Source organism: Mytilus trossulus, unplaced genomic scaffold, assembly GCF_036588685.1.
Source record: "Mytilus trossulus isolate FHL-02 unplaced genomic scaffold, PNRI_Mtr1.1.1.hap1 h1tg000070l__unscaffolded, whole genome shotgun sequence".
Lineage (NCBI taxonomy): Eukaryota > Metazoa > Mollusca > Bivalvia > Mytilida > Mytilidae > Mytilus > Mytilus trossulus.
Window position 1 is genome coordinate 5803961 of NW_026963294.1, and position 21150 is coordinate 5825110.

At 31.7% G+C, this 21150-nt stretch overlaps 1 protein-coding gene across 1 annotated transcript in view; it reads left to right on the forward strand.

Annotated features, from left to right (window-relative positions):
* LOC134699560 (E3 SUMO-protein ligase ZNF451-like) overlaps positions 1-21150 on the forward strand; it is a 43981-nt gene that overhangs the window by 12520 nt on the left and 10311 nt on the right. The window contains exons 2-4 of the mRNA XM_063561148.1: positions 11882-12027; positions 15066-15598; positions 18923-19097. Of these exons, the coding sequence (XP_063417218.1) occupies positions 11988-12027; positions 15066-15598; positions 18923-19097 (748 nt within the window). The 5' untranslated portion in view covers positions 11882-11987. The remainder of the gene's footprint in view (positions 1-11881; positions 12028-15065; positions 15599-18922; positions 19098-21150) is intronic.

The window sequence follows — 21150 nt, forward strand, 5'->3', positions numbered from 1 at the left end:
ATCATACTTTTGCAAGAACACTGGCTTGTTAATTATGAAAAAGAACAAATGAAACAACATCATTCAGACTTTCTCACCTTCTCAAGACATATTGATGATGATGAACCAATATCCCCAATTGGTCGACCGAGAGGACATGATGGTATCGCAATTTCTACAGAAAATACATGTCTTCAATGTTTTCTCAACTTCCAGACGGAAACAACAGAGTTCAAGCTATTGAATGAAATATCTACAACTGGAAATCCTACATGCCTTATTAATGTATATCTTTCTTCTAGAGGTGCTGATAGTGGACACGATGCTTATAGAGCAGCCTCAGATACTCTTAAAGAACTTATCCTCAAGTACCAAGAAACACACTCAATTAATATAGCAGGGGACTTTAACGCCTCATTTATTAGACATTACAAGGACTCCTAAGATGAACTCTTCAACCAATTTTATAAAGAGAATGGATTGGAACTTCCAGTAAAATACCCAACTGATCACACATATTTTCACGAAACATCTAGATCACAGATTGACTACATATTTGTAAAATTTATTGAGAACAATATACGATTTAAAGAACTTATTCAGGTTAAAATCCTACGTGAAGGTCACAACACCTCTGACCATTATCCTGTGTCTGCCGATCTCTGTATAGAACTAAGTGCCAGTCAGAAACAGCACAAAGAAGTTATCCGTACCAAAATTAACTAGGAAAAAGTGAATAAGGATAACTATGCTCTTAAAGTTCAGGAAGAACTAAGAGATAGAAAATACCTTAACATTAGAAAACCAATTACTTACTGGTTTAAATAACGCTTTGGATACATGCTCTCCTCGGAGAAAATCAAAATTTAATAGAAGGAAAAAGATAAGTTGGACACCAAAACTTGCCAATGTCGTCAGGAAATCCAAAAAGGCATTATTCCTCTGGAAAAAAACAGGATCTCCTCCTTCTAAAGATAACATCTATAACATACACAGGCTTTATTCTAAACGGATAGTAAGATCAATAAAAAGACAACAAAGTGTTGACAAAAGAAATTAGCTAAATGAGACAATGAACTATTCTTTAGGTTAATAAAAACCCAAAGATCCTCCTCATCCCAATTCACTCATACGCTGCAAACTCCAGATAAAGAAGCTTCTACACCGGATGATATAAACGAACTCTTTAAAGAACATTTTGCAAACTTAGCGAAAACAAATGAGAATCCGATTTGGTCAAATTAGACACAGAAGCAATTGTAAAATTATGCGAAAATGAAGACATAACTGTTCAACCGGTTACTTCTTCTCCAGATTTCCGCTTTTTTAATTGTGCGAAAAGTTTTGTAATTTCAGAAGTCTTCTGAAAATTACAAAACTTATCTCGCAATTAAAAAAGCGGAAATCTGTAGATGTAGACGGTCTAACATCAGAACATCTTATATACGGAGGTATAGCTCTAGTTGACTGCCAGACAACTCTGGGCAATAACATATTCTACACAAATCATGTACCTGCTGCTATAAAAAAAAAGGGGACTTTTAACTCCTGTTCATAAAAAAGACAAGGATCCAACAATTCCATCGAATTAAAGGGGAATAACTGTCATCTCTATCATATGCAAAGTTTTAGAACTTTGCTTAGGAGCTAGAAGGTACCATGAATAAGCATCAAAATGGACTACAGAAAGGTTTCACAAAAGGTGCTTCCTCAATAAACATTGCTCTTTTAATCACTTCAGTAATAAATGAAGCAAAGGATAATAATACAAAATTGATTTTTATCACATATAAAAATACATCAACCCAAGTAAAATCTCAAGGATGTATCTCGCAAGCTTTCACAAATGAGCAAGGAGTAAAGCAGGGAAGTATATTATCTGCCAACTACTATTAAGCATACAATACGAATATCCTAGATACACTTGAAGCAACACATATTGGATTTAAGATTGGAACCAATTACTTAGGTTGTCCAACGTGTGCAGATGATATTATGCTAAGTGCAACTTCTGAACAGGATGCATCAACTCAACTCCGTATCATTGAAAGCTGTACAAAAAATGATAGAGTTAAAATAATTACTATAAAAAAAACGAAACAGTATGGTCAACAAAAAGAACAAAGAATCAAACTTTGAACTTTTCAAGGAGTAGATTAGTGAAGAACAGACCATAAAGCATCTGGGTATTGAAAGACAAGACCGAAATACCCCAAATGTAGTCAACAGAATATCCACTGCTAGAGCTACCATGTATTCTCTCATGGGACCAGGCTTGCATGGAATAAATGGAGTAAATCCGTTGATTTTATATTTATTAAAACTGTGGAGAACATTTGTCATACCAAGAATGCTATACGGCTTTGAAATTCTGAATTTTACTAAGACTGATATTTTGAAATTGGAGAATTTCCAGAAAAAGACATTTAAACATCTGCGATCTCTACCCCCAAAGAACTGCAGACGCTGCAATGTGTATCTTGCTTGGAGTAGAATCCATTGAACAACTGAACGACACGGATTTCTATACTCCTTAGAATTTCAAAAGTTACAAATTCAATTGAGTACAAAATATGAATCAGACAATTAGGGACAAAAGATGAGAACTCCAACAGCTGGTATATCAAAGTGGATCATATTCTCAAGTCATATGGATTGCCCTCTCCACATGAGATAGTTTTAAATCCAAAGAAAAACTGGAAAAGATTGACCCATGATACGATAGATTCATCATGGAAAACAAATTGGTCTGAGATAGGCTAGCTGAAACAAAATCAACATTAAATCATATAGAAATAAGCAAATTGAATTTCAGAAGTCCTAATAACTATTGGAGCAGTGTCAGAGACAACAAGAGAGATGTTGCTAAAGGCATAATTAAATCCAGAATACTTACTGGAACGTATAAAACTCAAAGTATAAACAGTCGCTTTGATTCAACAAAATCTGCAGAGTGCAAACTATGTATGGAAGAAACAGAAGACTATAAACATTTTCTTGTGAACTGCAAAAGCCTTGACCCAGTCAGAAAAATTCACCATATCAGACTCAAACACTTGATGATTGAAAATTAAACCTGTTGCTATATGATAAGTTTAATATTTGTAAAATGACCCTCAATGTTCTTTTTTTAACACAAGTAATAATACATGTTAAAATAAATTAACAAAATGAATTAATGAGCTTTTTTTTTTTTTTTAGATTTTATTGAAACATCTAATGAGGAACCTCGTTTGATGTTAACTCTTTATCACTGACATAAATAAATCTTTTAACAAGTGGACTTTTTTTAAACTTATTAATTTTAAGTTTTCTTCTTCTTCTTCTTCCAGGTAAGGAACCGGATTCATTACTGAATGTTAATGTGTTGCGCGAAAACTTTACGCAGTGTCGGGCAACACAGAAAGATTTCTCTTGGCTATTTACAAATTACAAGTTTTATCCATTTTTTTGAATTTTAAATCTTATCAGTGTTTTAATCTTATGGCAGTATGATCTGAAAAGTGTAAATACAAGTTTTTCACCTTTTATCCGTATTAGTTTTGTTCTCTTCTTCTTTCAGTTAAGCGGCCGCAATCAACTGTCTGATTATTCTGTCACTGTGTGTTGCGCATGAAAGTCCAAAGAAAATTTAATCATATTTACAATTATTATAACCAAATTCAGTCATCTGTATATAATTAATTGTTTCCTTATGATTAAAGGTGTACATAATTGCTAAAACTATACCCTTTGGGTAGTGCTCCAAAATTAATGGAGGAATATACAAGAAACTGAACTAACTTCGTAACATATTAGCATTGGTTTCCCTCTCCTTACTTATATTCCCCTGGATTCATTTATTTACATAGTTTATTGAATAAATGCACATTTATACCCCAATGGGGTTGAAGGCATATATAAGTCAACACAATACATCATACAAAAATATCAACAAAAGAACAAAACATTATATACATATAAGTATCTATCATGCAGTTTTTGAGTCCACCCTCCTCAGTGACCATGACTTTTTAACAAATGGAGCCGTATACTGCATAATTGACGGACACGAAAGACTTAAAACCAATTTATCCACATTATCCATATTATCTATATCAGAATAGATATTTCTAACTTTCTGCAAAAATTCAAGTCTCAAATCTTTATTTTTAATACATGTAAATAAAAAATGTTCTTCATCATCTATTTTATTTAGACAACAATGTTGACAGAAACGCTCTTCCCTTTTTATATTTTTGTATCTCCCCCTTTCAATTTCCAAAATATGGTCACTTACCCTTAATTTAGCAATTTTTTTCCTTATTTCAAAGTTATTCTCTTTAAGTAAATAAGGCTGAGTTTCATGATATTTCTTTTTGATTTTACTATAGATAAATAATTTATTATTTTCTGTGAATTTAATTTTTTAAAGAACAGCTTTTTATAGTTTTCTTGCATAATATCTTTCATGTGTTTATTCATTTTATATTTTTCTTTTATGAAGTCAATATTTTGTATATCAGATATATTTAAATTATTTTCATGAGATATTTTTTTACAAAAGTATACCAAGAATAGGTTCCTGTTTCATCCAACAGTTTAGTTGTGCAGTATGCATCATATAACAATGGATTAATTTCTGTGTTGGATACTCGTGCTATATATTTTAGTTCTTGAACCTTTACATATACATCTAATGGATATTGTCCTAACTCTGCCCTTGATGCAATGTTAACTGCCTTTTTACTTAAACCTAGAATCAATTTGCAAAATTTTAAATTCACCTTTTCAATAAAGCTATTATCAATTGATGTTAGTAAATCAAAATCTTTATCATTATTTACTGCTCTACTCTGAGACCTCAGTACTTTTCATAATAGTCCAAAGACCAAATTTCTGAGTTATACATTAAAATTGGTTTTATTAAAGATTCAAATAGTTTTTTTATGTATATTTATAGGTATATTTTCTATATTATTCATATATTTAAACAAACTGAATAACTTACTGCTCTACTCTGAGACCTCAGTACTTTTCATAATAGTCCAAAGACCAAATTTCTGAGTTATACATTAAAATTGGTTTTATTAAAGATTCAAATAGTTTTTTTATGTATATTTATAGGTATATTTTCTATATTATTCATATATTTAAACAAACTGAATAACTTACTGCTCTACTCTGAGACCTCAGTACTTTTCATAATAGTCCAAAGACCAAATTTCTGAGTTATACATTAAAATTGGTTTTATTAAAGATTCAAATAGTTTTTTTATGTATATTTATAGGTATATTTTCTATATTATTCATATATTTAAACAAACTGAATAACTTTTGTGCCTTGTTTTGACAGTTCCATATGTGATGTATGGAATTTACCAGAAGCCTCTATAATATTACCTAAATATTTATATTTTAATACTTTTTCTAATTTATAACCATCCAAAGTAAACTCTGCTTTAGTGTATGGTATGCCTTTTTTGTTGAAATACTATCACTTTAGTTTTATTTATGTTAATTGACAACTGCCATTTTTTTTTTATTTAAATAGGATTTGTATAGTTACTAACTATACAAATCCTTGATCCAAGATAATAGGTAGAAGTAAATTTATTTTCTGCTGCCCTTGTAATTTGAAATCGAAATTGAAATAGCGAGAAATGATTGTTGGCCATTGCATGTGTAGGAATCGCGAGAAATTTAGAGAAAATTCTCTGTGACGAGCAACATTTTCTGTGCCAAATTTAGCTTCATTTATACTATTTCGGAAGAGTTTAATGGGGTTGACAGCCGAGAAATCGGCATATGACGGAATTTCGTCAGCGCCTGACATTTTTATAAATCTCGAGTTCAGTACCTTGTGTTATAAAGGTATATAGGGTGAAAAAATTCTGAGACAAGTGCCTGTGCTTGGTACACATTAATTTGACGATCTTTTCTGCATTACTTGTCAATCTGAACTTCAAATATTTTCAAATTTCAAATAACATTACCACTTGAACACCATGTTGGTTCAATGGCATCAACTCAAATGGAGACAGAAATTTGACATGAAAGATGGTGGGTTAGTGCTTAATCAAAAACTAGCTCACTATATGATTATGATGATATATATGGTTAAAGAATAAATAGACGATAACTGTTTAGTGTCTTTAAATATCAGCTGTATTTGTACGAGGCTAGGAAACAAGGTGTATGCGAGCTTTTAACGAGCTACTACACCTGTTTCCAGCCAAGTACAAATACAGCTGATATTTAAAGACACTGAACAGTTATTGTCTTTATTCTGCAATTAGTTCTGTATATATTGTTTGTGTTTTGAAAGACACAAAAACTAACATATTTAGCATTTATCTTCGATTTGTAAAACCTTGAGGCCCGCATAGTAATATCAAAATCGCACATTACGCTAAAGACGGGTTCGCAAAAAAAGACTCTCGAATAGTCAACAATAATACATTGCTCAAGGTGAATAATTATCTCTTTCAACATAACAACTAATTCCAACAGTAAAAACAAATAACATAACATTGTCAAATTTGAAACAGAAGTGTACGAGTTGTCCTTGACTTGACATTCACTAAACAGGCATTCTGAAATTGACATGGTTGTCTTGATTTTGTATAAACACAAGCATATACTCATTCAAGTTTTGAAATCGACAATTGTCATCGTCATTGGAATGCAACTGGAATACACATTCTGAGGTCACACAGGTTCAAACAATACTCAGTCCGGCAGTGGGCGGAGCTTTAAAGCGATATCTGTATAGTATACAGATACAGCATAGCGATATCGATAGGGCTGTATATGTATAGTAGGACACCCAATTGCAGGATAAATATCAATTATATGGGTCAAGGGCAGAGTTGTTATAAAATATCAATATGGCAAAGAAGTGGTTTCAAGTTTCATATAAAGCTACCTGACTAACATGAAATAAAAAATCAAAGGAGTATTCCTTTTTGTCTAATCTTCAAGGTAAAATAAAACTAGTATAACAATATTATGCTATTGTGTAAATCTACAGAAAGAGAATGTGCTTCAAGTTATAGCAGAAATAACTACGTCACTCGTAACTTATTTAATGAGTATGTGGGATATAGTCCTATAACATATGACTTCAAGGGCATTATTTACTATTTCTATTTACTGTTCTGATAATTGTTTTTACAATCAATGTGCCACACTTCGCATTAAAATTAAAAAAAAAAATGAAAATTTCGGTATTAAAATGTTAAAAATTGAATAAGAAGTGAAGTCATATATGTTATAGGACTAGTGAGGGCCCTCATGGGGTTTTTGATTATGTGATTATTTGGCCGCTTTTTTAATGATTATTTGATTATTAAGCCAAATATTTCATGATTATTTGATTACCTAGGACTGTATTTTTAGTTTATGATTATTTGATTACTAAAGATAGCAAATATTTAATGATTATGTGATTATATTGGCAAAAAAAATGGTGATTATGTGATTACTAGGACCCCCCCCCCCCCACCCCCCATGAGGGGCCTCACTAGTTGGGTATAAGAGCATGTTACAACAGGCTCTTCATAATCATTTGGTATGAAAAGGATACAGGTCTGTATTCTTGATTTAGAAAAATGTAATTGCAAGAAAAAAATCTCATAACCTAGAATACTTTAGATCATTCAGGTAGTCCTTATTTATATGTACAAAAGAACAGCCAGTTGTCATTGGATATTGTAGATCATTTAAATAGTCTTGACCTATTTATTAGTACAAAAGAACAGCTAATAGTCATTGGATATTGTAGATCATTCCAGTAGTCTTGATCTGTTTATCTGTACGAAAAAAAAACCAGTCAGTAGTCATTGCATACTGTAAGATCATTCAGGTAGTCTTGACCTATTCATTTGTACTAAAAAAACAGTCAGTTGTCATCTTCACTTCACACACACATATATATACGAATATCAATTATATGCTAACAAGACATGTTGCAATATTAAACTAATAACGGTACATGTATGTGAAAATCAAGACTTGCATGAAAAATATCCTAATATTAGAGACAGTGGCGTCATTTTTTCACAGAGCTTTCAGCTCTTTGATTTTAAAAGGCCCTAAAACATTGTACAAAGAAAGTCCTGTTTTATTATAAAAGATATCAGTAATTGAAATCAATGATATAGCAATGTGTTAAGTAAATTATTGTGTAAGTTTAAAGCATTTTTCAATCTTTGTAAAATATGTCAGGAGTGTGACAAAATACTAAAAATAGAAGGCTTTTTCTACATACAATTACATAAAAACGGTACAATGAAATGACATTTTTTTTGGTGAATGATCATAAAAACTCAGGGCTTTCAAAGATTACTATTTTAACTATTTTAAATATATTAAGATTCTTTTTATTGGCAAAAACTTCAACGGTGACCTATAGTTGTTAATGTCTGTGTCATTTTGGTCTCTTGTGGACAGTTGTCTCATTGGCATCCATACCACATCTTCTTTTTTATATTCAATCACTAGTTATTATTTTTTTTCAAATTAAGCTATTCAATTTTATTGTTATTATATGATTAAGCAGAAAATATGGAAATTTTGGTATAAACATTTTTCTTTCTATATTGAGTTTCATTTGAAAGAGGTTAGAGCAAAGTTTTCTCGACTGTTGTATTACCAAACTTGTTTATAAGTAGTATGGTTTCTGTTCAAATTTTTGAGATGAATGCTATTAAGATTTAAAATTATTCAACCTAAAATTGAGAATGTCTGTTTCATTCGGCCTGAACCTTTGGAATTCTAAAATTTTAAGTATTGGTAAAAGGGTAAGACAAAAAAAAATAAAAAATAATGAGTTTGAAATTGGACCCCCCATGTCACACATTTGCCTCATTTTTTACGACCGCAAAAATTGAAAAAAATTTCGTCGTATATTGCTATCACGTTGGCGTCGTCGTCGTCTGCGTCGTCGTCGTCCGAAAATACTTTTAGTTTTCGCACTCTAACTTATGTAAAAGTTAATAAAAATCTATGAAATTTTAACACAAAGTTTATGACCATAAAAGGTAGGTTGGGATTGATTTTGGGAGTTTTTATCCCAACATTTTAGGAATAAGGGGCCAAAAAGGGCCCAAATAAGTTTTTTCTTGGTTTTCGCACAATAACTTTAGTTTAAGTAAATAGAAATCTATGGAATTTTGACACAAGGTTAATGACCATAAAAGGAAGGTTGGGATTGATTTTGGGAGTTTTGGTTCAAACAGTTTAGGAATATTAGGGGCCAAAAAAGGGCCCAAATAAGCATTTTTTGGTTTCTTTGCACAATAACTTTAGTTTAAGTAAATAGAAATCAATGAAATTTAAACACAAGGTTTATAACCACAAAAGGAAGGTTTGTATTGATCGTGGGAGTTGAGGTCCGAACAGTTTAGGAATAAGGGTCCCAAAAGGGGGCCCAAATAAGCATTTTTCTTGTTTTTTGCACCATGACCTTAGTATAAGTAAATAAAAATCTATGAAATTTAAACACCAGGTTTATGACCATAAAAGGAAGGTTGGTATTGATTTTGGGAGTTTTGATCCCAACAGTTTAGGAATAAGGGGCCCAAAGGGTCCAAAATTAAACTTTGTTTGATTTCATAAAAAAATGAATAAATGGGGTTCTTTGATTTGCTAAATCTAACTGTGTATGTAGATTCTTAATTTTTGGTCCTGTTTTCAAATTGGTCTACATTAAAGTCCAAAGTGTCCAAAATTAAACTTAGTTTGATTTTAACAAAAATTGAAATCTTGGGGTTCTTTGATATGCTGAATCCAAACATGTACCGGTACTTAGATTTTTGATTATGGGCCCAGTTTTCAAGTTGGTCCAAATCAGCATCCAAAATTATTATATTAAGTATTGTGCAATAGCAAGAAATTTTCAATTGCACAGTATTGCGCAATAGCAAGAAATCTTCAATTGCACAGTATTGTGCAATAGCAAGTATTTTCAATTGCACAGTATTGTGCAATAGCAAAAATATCTAATTGCACAATATTGTGCAATAGCAAGAAATTTCAATTAGAGTTGTCTTTCTTTATCCAGAATAGTAGTTGAATCAACTTAAATCATTGTTTTATACAATATACAATGTATTTTCACTTTTACTATCAACTGATAAATTAAAACAATCTTTACCATTCAGTGATAACAGGCACTTTTTTACATTTTAATATTTAATGATGTATTTAAATGAGTAATTATTGTTGCAAACTCCATTAGAAATTTGAATTGAGATCGGTTTTGGAATAAAGAAAGGGGGATGTGAAAAAAATGGGGGGGGGGGGGGGTAAATTTTTATACGACCACAAATTTTGAAAAAAATTTCGTCGTATATTGCTATCACGTTGGCGTCGTCGTCTGCGTCGTCGTCGTCGTCGTCGTCGTCCAAATACTTTTAGTTTTCGCACCATAACTTTAGTTTAAGTTAATAGAAATCTATGAAATTTTGACACAAGGTTGATGACCACTAAAGAAAGGTTGGGATTGATTTTGGGAGTTTTGGTTTCAACAGATTAGGAAGTAGGGGCCAAAAAGGGCCCAAATAAGCATTATTCTTGGTTTTTGCACAATAACTTAAGTTTAAGTAAATAGAAATCAATGAAATTTAAACACAATGTTTATGACCACAAAAGGAAGATAGGTATTGATTTTGGGAGTTTAGGTCCCAACAGTTTAGGAATTAGGGGCCAAAAAAGGACCCAAATAAGCATTTTCTTGGTTTTCGCACCATAACGTTAGTATAAGTTAATAGAAATCTGTGAAATTTAAACACAAGGTTAATGACCATAAAAGGAAGGTTGGTATTGATTTTGGGAGGTTTGGTCCCAACAGTTTAGGAAAGAGGAGCCCAAAGGGTCCAAAATTAAACTTTGTTTGATTTCATCAAAATTGAATAAATGGGGTTCTTTGCTATGCTGAATGTAACTGTGTATGTAGATTCTTAACTTTTGGTCATGTTTTCAAATTGGTCTACATTAAGGTCCAAAGGGTCCAAAATGAAACTTAGTTTGATTTTGACAAAAAATTAATCGGTTGGGTTCTTTGATATGTTGAATCTAAAAATGTACTTAGATTCTTGATTATTGGCCAAGTTTTCAAGTTGGTCCAAATCTGGGTCCAAAATTTAACTTTTTTGATTTCATCAAAAATTGAATAAATGGGGTTCTTTGATATGCCAAATTTAACTGTGTATGTAGATTCTTCATTTTTGGTCCTGTTTTCAAATTGGCCTACATTAAGGTCCAAAGGGTCCAAAATTAAACTAAGTTTGATTTTAACAAAAAATAAATTCTAGGGCCTCTTTGATATGCTGAATCTAAACATGTACTTAGATTTTTGATTATGGGCCCAGTTTTCAAGTTGGTCCAAATCAGGATCTAAAATTATTATATTAAGTATTGTGCAATAGCAAGTCTTTTCAATTGCACAGTATTGTGCAATGGCAAGAAATATCTAATTTCACAATATTGTGAAATAGATTTTTTTTTATTAGAGTTATCTTTCTTTGTCCAAAATAGTAAGCAAGAAATATCTTATTGCAAGAATTTTTTTTAATTGGAGTTATCTTTCTTTGTCCAGAATCAACTTAAATCTTTGTTATATACAATATACAATGTATATTCACTTTTTACTACCAACTGATAAATTTAAATAATCTTTACCATTCAGTGATAACAAGCAGTTTTTTTTACATCTTTTACTACTTTTCAATGTTTTATTTTACATACATGTTTCTGTATACATTCTCTTACATGTCTTATATTCTTGTATCATATATACGCATCGCTCTCTGCCACGTATACATTTAGAATTATTTACAAAAACTCTTTTGAGTGGTTCGATGTTTGCCTGTTGAAAAGTAAAATGTATGTCCCTAACCAACATACTATTGTTTTACAGTGCCAGTCCAAATGTTCCAACTGCATCCCTGTCGACACCTTTACAGAACCTACCTTTTGCATTAACTGTTCGCGGGTCGTTGGAAGAGGAAAACAAGCAATTAAACATGAAGCAGCAACAAACCAAAAACCAAAAATTAAAAAAAGGTAACTTAATTGTTGTCAACATTCGAACTTCAACAAAAATCCTTCAACCATCGACCGTGTTAGACATATTTCGGCAATTAATGTCGCTAATAAAAACCAACTTTAAGTATAAACAAGAGTAAATATTACATGCCAAGCTCTAAATCGACTCCGTCGAATCATTTTGAAAAGAAGGGGCGTCCTTAACTTGCAATGAGACGAGTTTTTTTAACTCCCTGTTGGTTGTCTCACTGTGACTTTAAGATGAAGAACAGCAATAAATGCACTGTTCATTTGTTCATTTGTTTTTTGATGTTCATGAACTGATTTTGTGTCAGAAATTGATATCAATTATCCTTTGTGTTTGCTTTTCAAAAAAGCGTGAGTGAAATTATCTCAACAGCTTTTGTGTGAGGGATAGATGTCATAGATATCATTTTCGTTTGTATTTGCTTTTTCAAAAAAGCATCATTGAACATATTTCAACAGCACCAATAACAATGTGATAAACTATAATATTACCATAACAGGATAACTATAATGTATGTTACAGTATAAATGTACGAGTATTATTAGTCTGTAATATAATAAAATATTGATACGCTGAGCAGATCTGAAATATCCACCATGCCATGTCAGTCCGAAAACCTTTCGATCTTTTGAAATAAGTAGAACTAGTCATTTCCGGTTTCAATAAGACAAAACTCTCCTTCAACGGCAATTTGTTAAACTTTAAATATTCTAAATATCTATATATAGTTAACTACAGTGTCCACTTTCCTTGCTAAATACTTTAAGGATATTTATTGCATTTATAAATATTACTAGTAATTACACCACATCACATACAAACATTTATAAATCCGCATTGTAGTAATATACAGATGATTGAGCAAGCAATATTCCATTCGACCAAATATTTTATGATGTATTTAAATGAGTAGTTATTGTTGCAAACTCCATTAGAATATTTTAATTGAGATTAGTTTTGGAATAAGGGAAAGGGGGATGTGATTAAAAAATTGGGTTCAATTTTTATACGACCGCAAAATTTGAAAAATTTCGTCGGATATTGCTATCACGTTGGCGTCGTCGTCTGCGTTGTCGTCGTCGTCCGAATACTTTTAGTTATCGCACTCTAACTTTAGTAAAAGTGAATAGAAATCTTTGAAATTTTAATACAAGGTTTATGACCACAAAATGAAGGTTGGTATTGATTTTGGGAGTTTTGGTCCCAACATTTTAGGAATTAGGGGCCAAAAAGGGCCCAAATAAGCATTTTCCTGGTTTTCGCACTATAACTTTACTTTAAGTTAATAGAAATCTATGAAATTTTTACACAAGGTTTATGACCACAAAAGAAAGGTTGGGATTGATTTTGGGAGTTTTGGTTTCATCAGTTAAGGAATTAGGGGCCAAAAAGGGACCCAAATAAGCATTTTTCTTGGTTTTCGCACCATAACGTTAGTATAAGGAAATAGAAATCTATGAAATTTAAACACAAGGTTTATGACCATAAAAGGAAGGTTGGTATTGATTTTGGGAGTTTTGGTCCCAACAGAATAAGGTTTGATTTTAACAAAAATTGAAATCTTGGGGTTCTTTGATATGCTGAATCCAAACATGAACTTAGATTTTTGATTATGGGCCCAGTTTTCAAGTTGGTCCAAATCAGGATCTAAAATTATTATATTAAGTATTGTGCAATAGCAAGTCTTTTCAATTGCACAGTATTGCGCAATGTCAAGAAATATCTAATTGCACAATATTGTGAAATAGCAATTTTTTTTTAATTAGAGTTATCTTTCTTTGTCCAGAATAGTAAGCAAGAAATATCTAATTGCACAATATTGTGCAATAGCAAGTTTTTTTTTAATTGGAGTTATCTTTCTTTGTCCAGAATCAACTTAAATCTTTGTTATATACAATATACAATGTATATTCACTTTTTACTACCAACTGATTAATTAAAATAATCTTTACCATTCAGTGATAACAAGCAGTTTTTTTTTTACATTTTATGATGTATTTAAATGAGTAGTTATTGTTGCAAACTCCATTAGAAATTTTAATTGAGATTAGTTTTGGAATAAGGGAAAGGGGGATGTGATTAAAAAAAATGGGTTCAATTTTTCTCATTTGAAATTTCATAAATAAAAAGAAAATTTCTTTTTTTGAGAGGATTAATATTCAACAGCATAGTGAATTGCTCTAAGAGAAAATAAAAAAAATAAGTTCATTAGAACACATTCATTCTGTGTCAGAAACCTATGCTGTGTCAACTATTTAATCACTATCCAAATTTAGAGCTGAATCCAGCTTGAATGTTGTGTCCATACTTGCCCAAACCGTTCAGGGTTCAACCTCTGCGGTCGTATAAAGCTACGCCCTGCGGAGCATCTGGTTCTCATATGAAATTTCATAAATAAAGAGAAAATTTCTTCAAACATTTTTTTGAGAGGATTAGTATTCAACAGCATAGTGAATTGCTCAAAGGCAAAACAAAAATTTTAAGTTCATTAGACCACATTCATTCTGTGTCAGAAACCTATGCTGTGTCAACTATTTAATCAATATCCAAATTAAGAGCTGAATCCAGCTTGAATGTTGTGTCCATACTTGCCCCAACCATTCAGGGTTCAACCTCTGCTGTCGTATAAAGCTGTGCCTTGCCTTGACTGTTAAGATTCATGATTCATTGGAAAAAGTTCATCAACTCTTATATGCATGCAGCAGTTTATATAATTTTCATAATGACTATATCTGGTTTATAGGAGCAAATTCCTTATTCATTAGCAAGAAGACTGTTTTTTTGATAACTACATTTTTTGCACATTAAACATAATATTAAATTTATGGTATAATATGACATTGGTTAAATATCTATTATTTCACATATTGTTAACCAATTAAAATGCTTGTAATGCTTTGAATAATATTTTTTGTTCAAATATATTTGTATTGTGTAGGGTTTTGTAAAGAAGATTTGTCAAAATGATGTGATTTTTTTTACTTTTGATTACTAATTTTTGTAGTAAATATATATTTTGTATTACTAGGTATGAAAATAAAAACACTTATTTCAAAGTTGGAAACAACGTGGAGATGTCATGAACCTTATATTAATGTTTACCAGCAGTCAAAGAATTCAAAACCATCTTATACAACATCTAGTGCAGCAGATTTTATTCCAGTCTCTGCATTGGGAGGAGAAGAACAAAATGTTAACTCTGGAAAAAATTCTGAAAAAAAAGAAAATAATTTGAGGAACATTCAACCAAATAGATCAAACGTTTCTGTAGTTGAGATTTCAGATGAAGAAAACAGTGTTCTACATATTAGTGACCATGATTTGTCTTCAACTGATAATTCAAATGATGCATCAAATACCATTGACCAATCAGTGAGGCCAAAAGATCATGTCAGGTGTCCTGTTCTGAATTGTAATGGTATATTTGATTCCACAGAATTGTTTGATAGACACATGAATAACTTTGAACATTCTCCAATGGATCCATGGGGTGAACACAGTGAAAATAAAGATATCTCAAGTGACATTGTGATGTGTCCTGAATGTGGAAAAGTATTTGAGGTAAATGATTAACATAAGACAATGGAATTAACAAGAGTTTTAAACATGTGAAGAAACACTTTTTAGAGGTAAAATAAAGACTTTTCTCATACCTCTTCCTTTTCATTAAAATTTGTCAGTATAAAACACTATAGAGTTACTAAATTGAGAAGAAAAAAACATAGTCACTGAAGTATCTGATGGCAATGCAGTGGCCTATAGTTGTATACTTGTACGTCATATGGTCTCTGATACAGAGTTGTCTCATTCACAATCATACTAATTTTTCTTATTTTTATTAATGAATTTTGCTTTACAGTCACACCAATAATAAAAAATGTCCACCCTTCATTTTTAGCTCACCTGGCCTAAAAGGCCATGTGAGCTTTTCTCATCAGTTGGCGTCCGTCGTCGACATCGTCGTCGTTAACAATTTTTCAAACATCTTCTCCTCTGAAACTACTGAATGGATTTGATTGAAACTTAATATAATTGTTACTTAGTATATCCTGCACAAAGTGTGTGCTTCGATTTTTGATTCGTCAAAAAACATGGCCGCCGTTACTTTAAATAGAACATATGGGTCAAATGCAGTTTTTGGCTTATATCTCAAAAATGAAAGCATTTAGAGCAAATCTGACATGGGGTAAAAATGTTCATAAGGTCAAGATCTATCAGCCCTGACATTTTCAGATGAATCAAACAAACCATTGTTGGGTTGCTGCCACTTAATTGGTAATTTTAAGGAAATTTTGCAGTTTTTGGTCATTATCTTGAATATTATTATAGATAAAGATAAACTGTAAACAGCAAAAATGATCAGCAAAGTAAGATCTACAAATAAGTTAAATGACCAAAATTGTCAATTGACCCCTTAAGGGGTTATTGTCCTTTAATGACAATTTTTCACAATTTGTTCATCATATTTGCTAACTTTAAAAAATCTTCTCCTCTGAAACTACTGAATGGATTTGGATGAAACTTAGCATGATTGTTCCTTAGATTATCCTGCACAAAGTGTGTGCTTCGATTTTTGATTCGTTAAAAAACATGGCCGCCGTTACTTTAAATAGAACATAGGGGTCAAATGCAGTTTTTGTCGAGCCTTCGACTTTAGTCGAAAAAGCGAGACTAAGCGATCCTACATTCCGTCGGCGTCGTCGGCGTCGTCAACAAATATTCACTCTGTGGTTAAAGTTTTTGAAATTTTAATAACTTTCTTAAACTATACTGGATTTCTACCAAACTTTGACAGAAGCTTGTTTATGATCATAAGATAGTATCCAGAAGTAAATTTTGTAAAAATAAAATTCCATTTTTTCCGTATTTTACTATAAATGGACTTAGTTTTTTCTGCGGGGAAACAAAACATTCACTCTGTGGTTAAAGTTTTTAGAATTTTAATAACGTTCTCCAACTATCCTGGGTTTGTACCAAACTTGGACAGAAGCTGGTTTATGATCATAAGATAATATCCAGAAGTAAATTTTGTAAAAATAAAATTTTATTTTTTCCGTATTTTACTTATAAATGGACTTAGATTTTTCTGCAGGGAAACATTACATTCACTCTGTGGTTAAAGTTTTTAGAATTTTAATAACTTTCTTAAACTATCCTGGGTTTGTACCAAATTTGGACAGAAGCTTGTTTATGATCATTAGATAGTATCCAGAAGTAAATTTTGTAAATAAATAAATCCATTTTTTCCATATTTTACTTTTAAATGGACTTAGTTTTTCTGCGGGGAACCATTACATTCACTCTGTGGTTAAAGTTTTTAAAATTTTAATAACTTTCTTAAACTATCCTGAGTTTGTACAAAACTTGGACAGAAGCTTATTTATGATCATAAGATTGTATCCAGAAGTAAAGTTTGTAAAAAGATTACTCCGTTTTTTTCTGTAATTTACTTTTAATTGGACTTACATTTGCTTACAATCATAAAATAGTAACAAGAGGAATATTTTTATTGATTTTTTTCCTCATTGTTGTTGAGCCTGCGATTTACAGCAAAAATAGGCGAGACGCTGGGTTCCGCGGAACCCTTACAAATTTTTTGCTTATATCTCAAAAACGAAAGCATTTAGAACAAATCTGACAGCAGTAAAAATGTTCATTAGGTCAAAATCTATCAGCCCTGAAATTTTCAAATGAATCAAACAACCCATTGTTGGGTTGCTGCCACTTAATTGGTAATTTTAAGGAAATTTTGCAGTTTTTGGTCATTATCTTGAATATTATTATAGATAAAGATAAACTGTAAACAGCAAAAATTATCAGAAAATTAAGATCTACAAATAAGTTAATATGACCAAAATTGTCAATTGACCCCTTAAGGGGTTATTGTCCTTTAATGACAATTTTTCACAATTTGTTCATCATATTTGCTAACTTTAAAAAATCTTCTCCTCTGAAACTACTGAATGGATTTGGATGAAACTTAGCATGATTGTTCCTTAGATTATCCTGCACAAAGTGTGTGCTTCGATTTTGGATCCGTCAAAAAACATGGCCGCCGTTACTTAAAATAGAACATAGGGGTCAAATGCAGTTTTTGGCTTATATCTCAAAAACGAAAGCATTTAGATCAATTTCAGCCAAACTTAGGCTTAATGAGTTTCAGAGTATCTAGTATAAATTTTATATTTCATTTCCTTGTATGTCAAGAAACATAGCTCCTATGGCTGAAATAGAACATAGGAAAAAATGATTTTTTTTTTGCTTTTGAAGAAAATAAGACAATTCAAAGAACATTTAAATAAATTGAAAAGCCAAAATAATCATTGATGAGAGATTTAACCAAAAAAATGAAGGTGAGCGATTCAGGCTCTTGAGAGCCTCTTGTTAAAGTTTATTCAGACCCAAAACATAAAATTTTGGTAAAAACCATACTGTGGATGTGAAAAAAACATTGTAGAAATTATAAAGGAGTACAGACATAAAAGTTTTGATAACCATACTTAGACTCAGGAATCAACCTATCAAAATACTGGATTTGAATTTTTTTACACACCCATATAAGGACATAATGGATGTGAGTGCATCTATTCGTTGGTCAGTCTATCTCATTTCAGGTAAAAGTTTTTAGTCGAGTTAGTTTTGGATGAAGTTGTAGTCCAATCAACTTGAAACTTAGTACACATGTTCCATATGATTTGATCTGTCTAATTTTAATGCCAAATTAGAGTTTTGACTCTATTTCATGGTCCACTGAACATAGAAAATGATAGGGAAAGTGGGGCATCAATGTAGTATGGGCACATTCTTGTTGTTCACAATTTTGTACTCCTAATACTGAGTACAGTTTATGACTGGCTATAGAAAAAAAATTACATTTCATTTCAGCAAAGAGAAGCCTGTTTACACCATATAAAAGATAAGAAGCATGTTTATCCACTGACTCCCCTACCAGTACATGGATACCTCTGTCGGTCATGCCTCATGTTGTTCCCTACAGATGAAGAATGTGTATCTCACATAACTACTCTCAATCATAACTCTACAGCTTTTCCATTTTCTGGTAAATATGGAATGTTTTCTTCAGTTTATAGTCTTGATATGTATGTTTACAAAATTAATAGTCCTAGTTTCAAACCAAAAAATTGAATTGCAGATTAAAGAATGCTTTTTTCCCTTTACCTGTCAGTTTCTATCACCACTTTGTTGTGAGGATAAGCTCCTAAGGATCAGAAAATTAATCCCACTAAATGGACGTGCACATTACTTTTACTGCAAGCACATGACATGACGTGCACATTACTTTGACTGCAAGCACATGACATCTCAGTAATCATCTCACATGATATTACAATGTACGAAAAGGAATCCCCATTTTTATTGGTCAACTATAGTCAAAAATCAATTTATTTATAGAATAAAATTAAAAAACAAAACTCAAATAAAGATTTGCATGCAGTCTTCTTTTTAGGACTGAATAAATGTTTGCCGTGGCCATTTGCAGGCACAATAGACAACTTTCGAGTTCGATGCATTTCCGTCAAAAACTCTGGTTTTAGTGAATGTCATTTGTGCGTTTAGGGGCGTTGTCACTTCCATTCCAATGTTAAGCGAGTGGTTGGAATACTATAATTTTATATTGTACGAATTATTTGGCAAATTGAATTCTCAAAATTGACAATCAGCATTGCTGTCATTAGGAAATTGTCATTAAGTACCTACAGAACAACCATTATTTCTAGTTTATCCTGCACAATGACGATCACTAAGACACTTGATGAGCGTAAATAGTGCAGGGATACAGGCGACCCCCTCTATTTGGTAAATGACGTCATAACTTTAGGCGTGTATAATTGACGAGTTTTTCAGGTGACGGATGAACTCGAAAGTGGTCTATTGAAAAATAAAAGAAGCAACATAAAGGTAAGAGCATCTGAATCGGATAACAACTGTCATTGAAATAATTTTTTTAGATTTGAAAGGCAAATGAAATCCTTCGAAACAAAACATATGACAAGCCTCCAGACTGTCTATTAGATAGGAAACATGACTTTTGTTTGGGTCGTTCAACCTATGCCAATATTTTGAAATTTAGGTATAAAATTGTGTGAAAAAATGTTGGCATAGGTTGAATAATTTGTTACAGATTAAGTGTTAGAAAAACATAAATTAATTAGGGGCTTATCAATCTACAACCAGTTTAAACCTAGTGTTAATGTTTACTCAATACACAATTTCTTTTACAAGTACTAGTGAAAATATAGGTAATTGTTTGTGTTGAGGATCTCTATTTCACAAAGGAATAAGTTTAAAATTAGTATAATGAAATAATGGGTAGGGAAAGGACTTTATGATTTTTATACGCCCGTCTTTAAATGTGCATTCACACGATACGATTTTCCATTCGATTTCCATTCGATTTTTACCTGTGCACCTGCTTTTGACTAAAATCGTACCGTATGAACACTAAAATCTGAAGTCGAATGTCAAGTCGAAACGTCGTTTTGAAATCGAAACGTGCGCTATTTCCATTCAACGTTTTGACTGGAATCGGATCGTGTAAACGCCAAATCGACTTAGTTTGTTAGTCGATTGAAAAAGCAAGCTCATAATTTTAATCGACAATATTCCGATATCCACATAATTCTAAACGTTTTTAATTAGTAAAGGAAGCAGTGTCATCTTTTGTTCATAAACCTGGCCACCGTTTTACAAAGCCTTCCTAAGTCTACGTGTCATTAGATCTATAACTACAACCATCGTAAATAAATCGTAGGTTTTACAGCCGTTTCACAAAGCCGTCGTAATTAATAATCGTGAATATTACGTAAATCCTGGCATAACTTTATACTCCAATGCTATATATACAGTCGTATATCGCTCGTAGTTTGAAATTGTCCGTGAATATGAATTAAACCATATCTAAGATGACGCAGCGTTCATTATTCTCTACTGTAGTATAAAGATGCTGCAAATGTGAAAAGACGAAGACGAATCTTAATATTGGAACCACACTAAGTCTTTCTTCGTTTGATAAATTTGAAACGAAATGGATATTATTTTCAGATTATGTCAGATACACTGAGACGCGCTACTGCGCTAAGTATACTGATCTA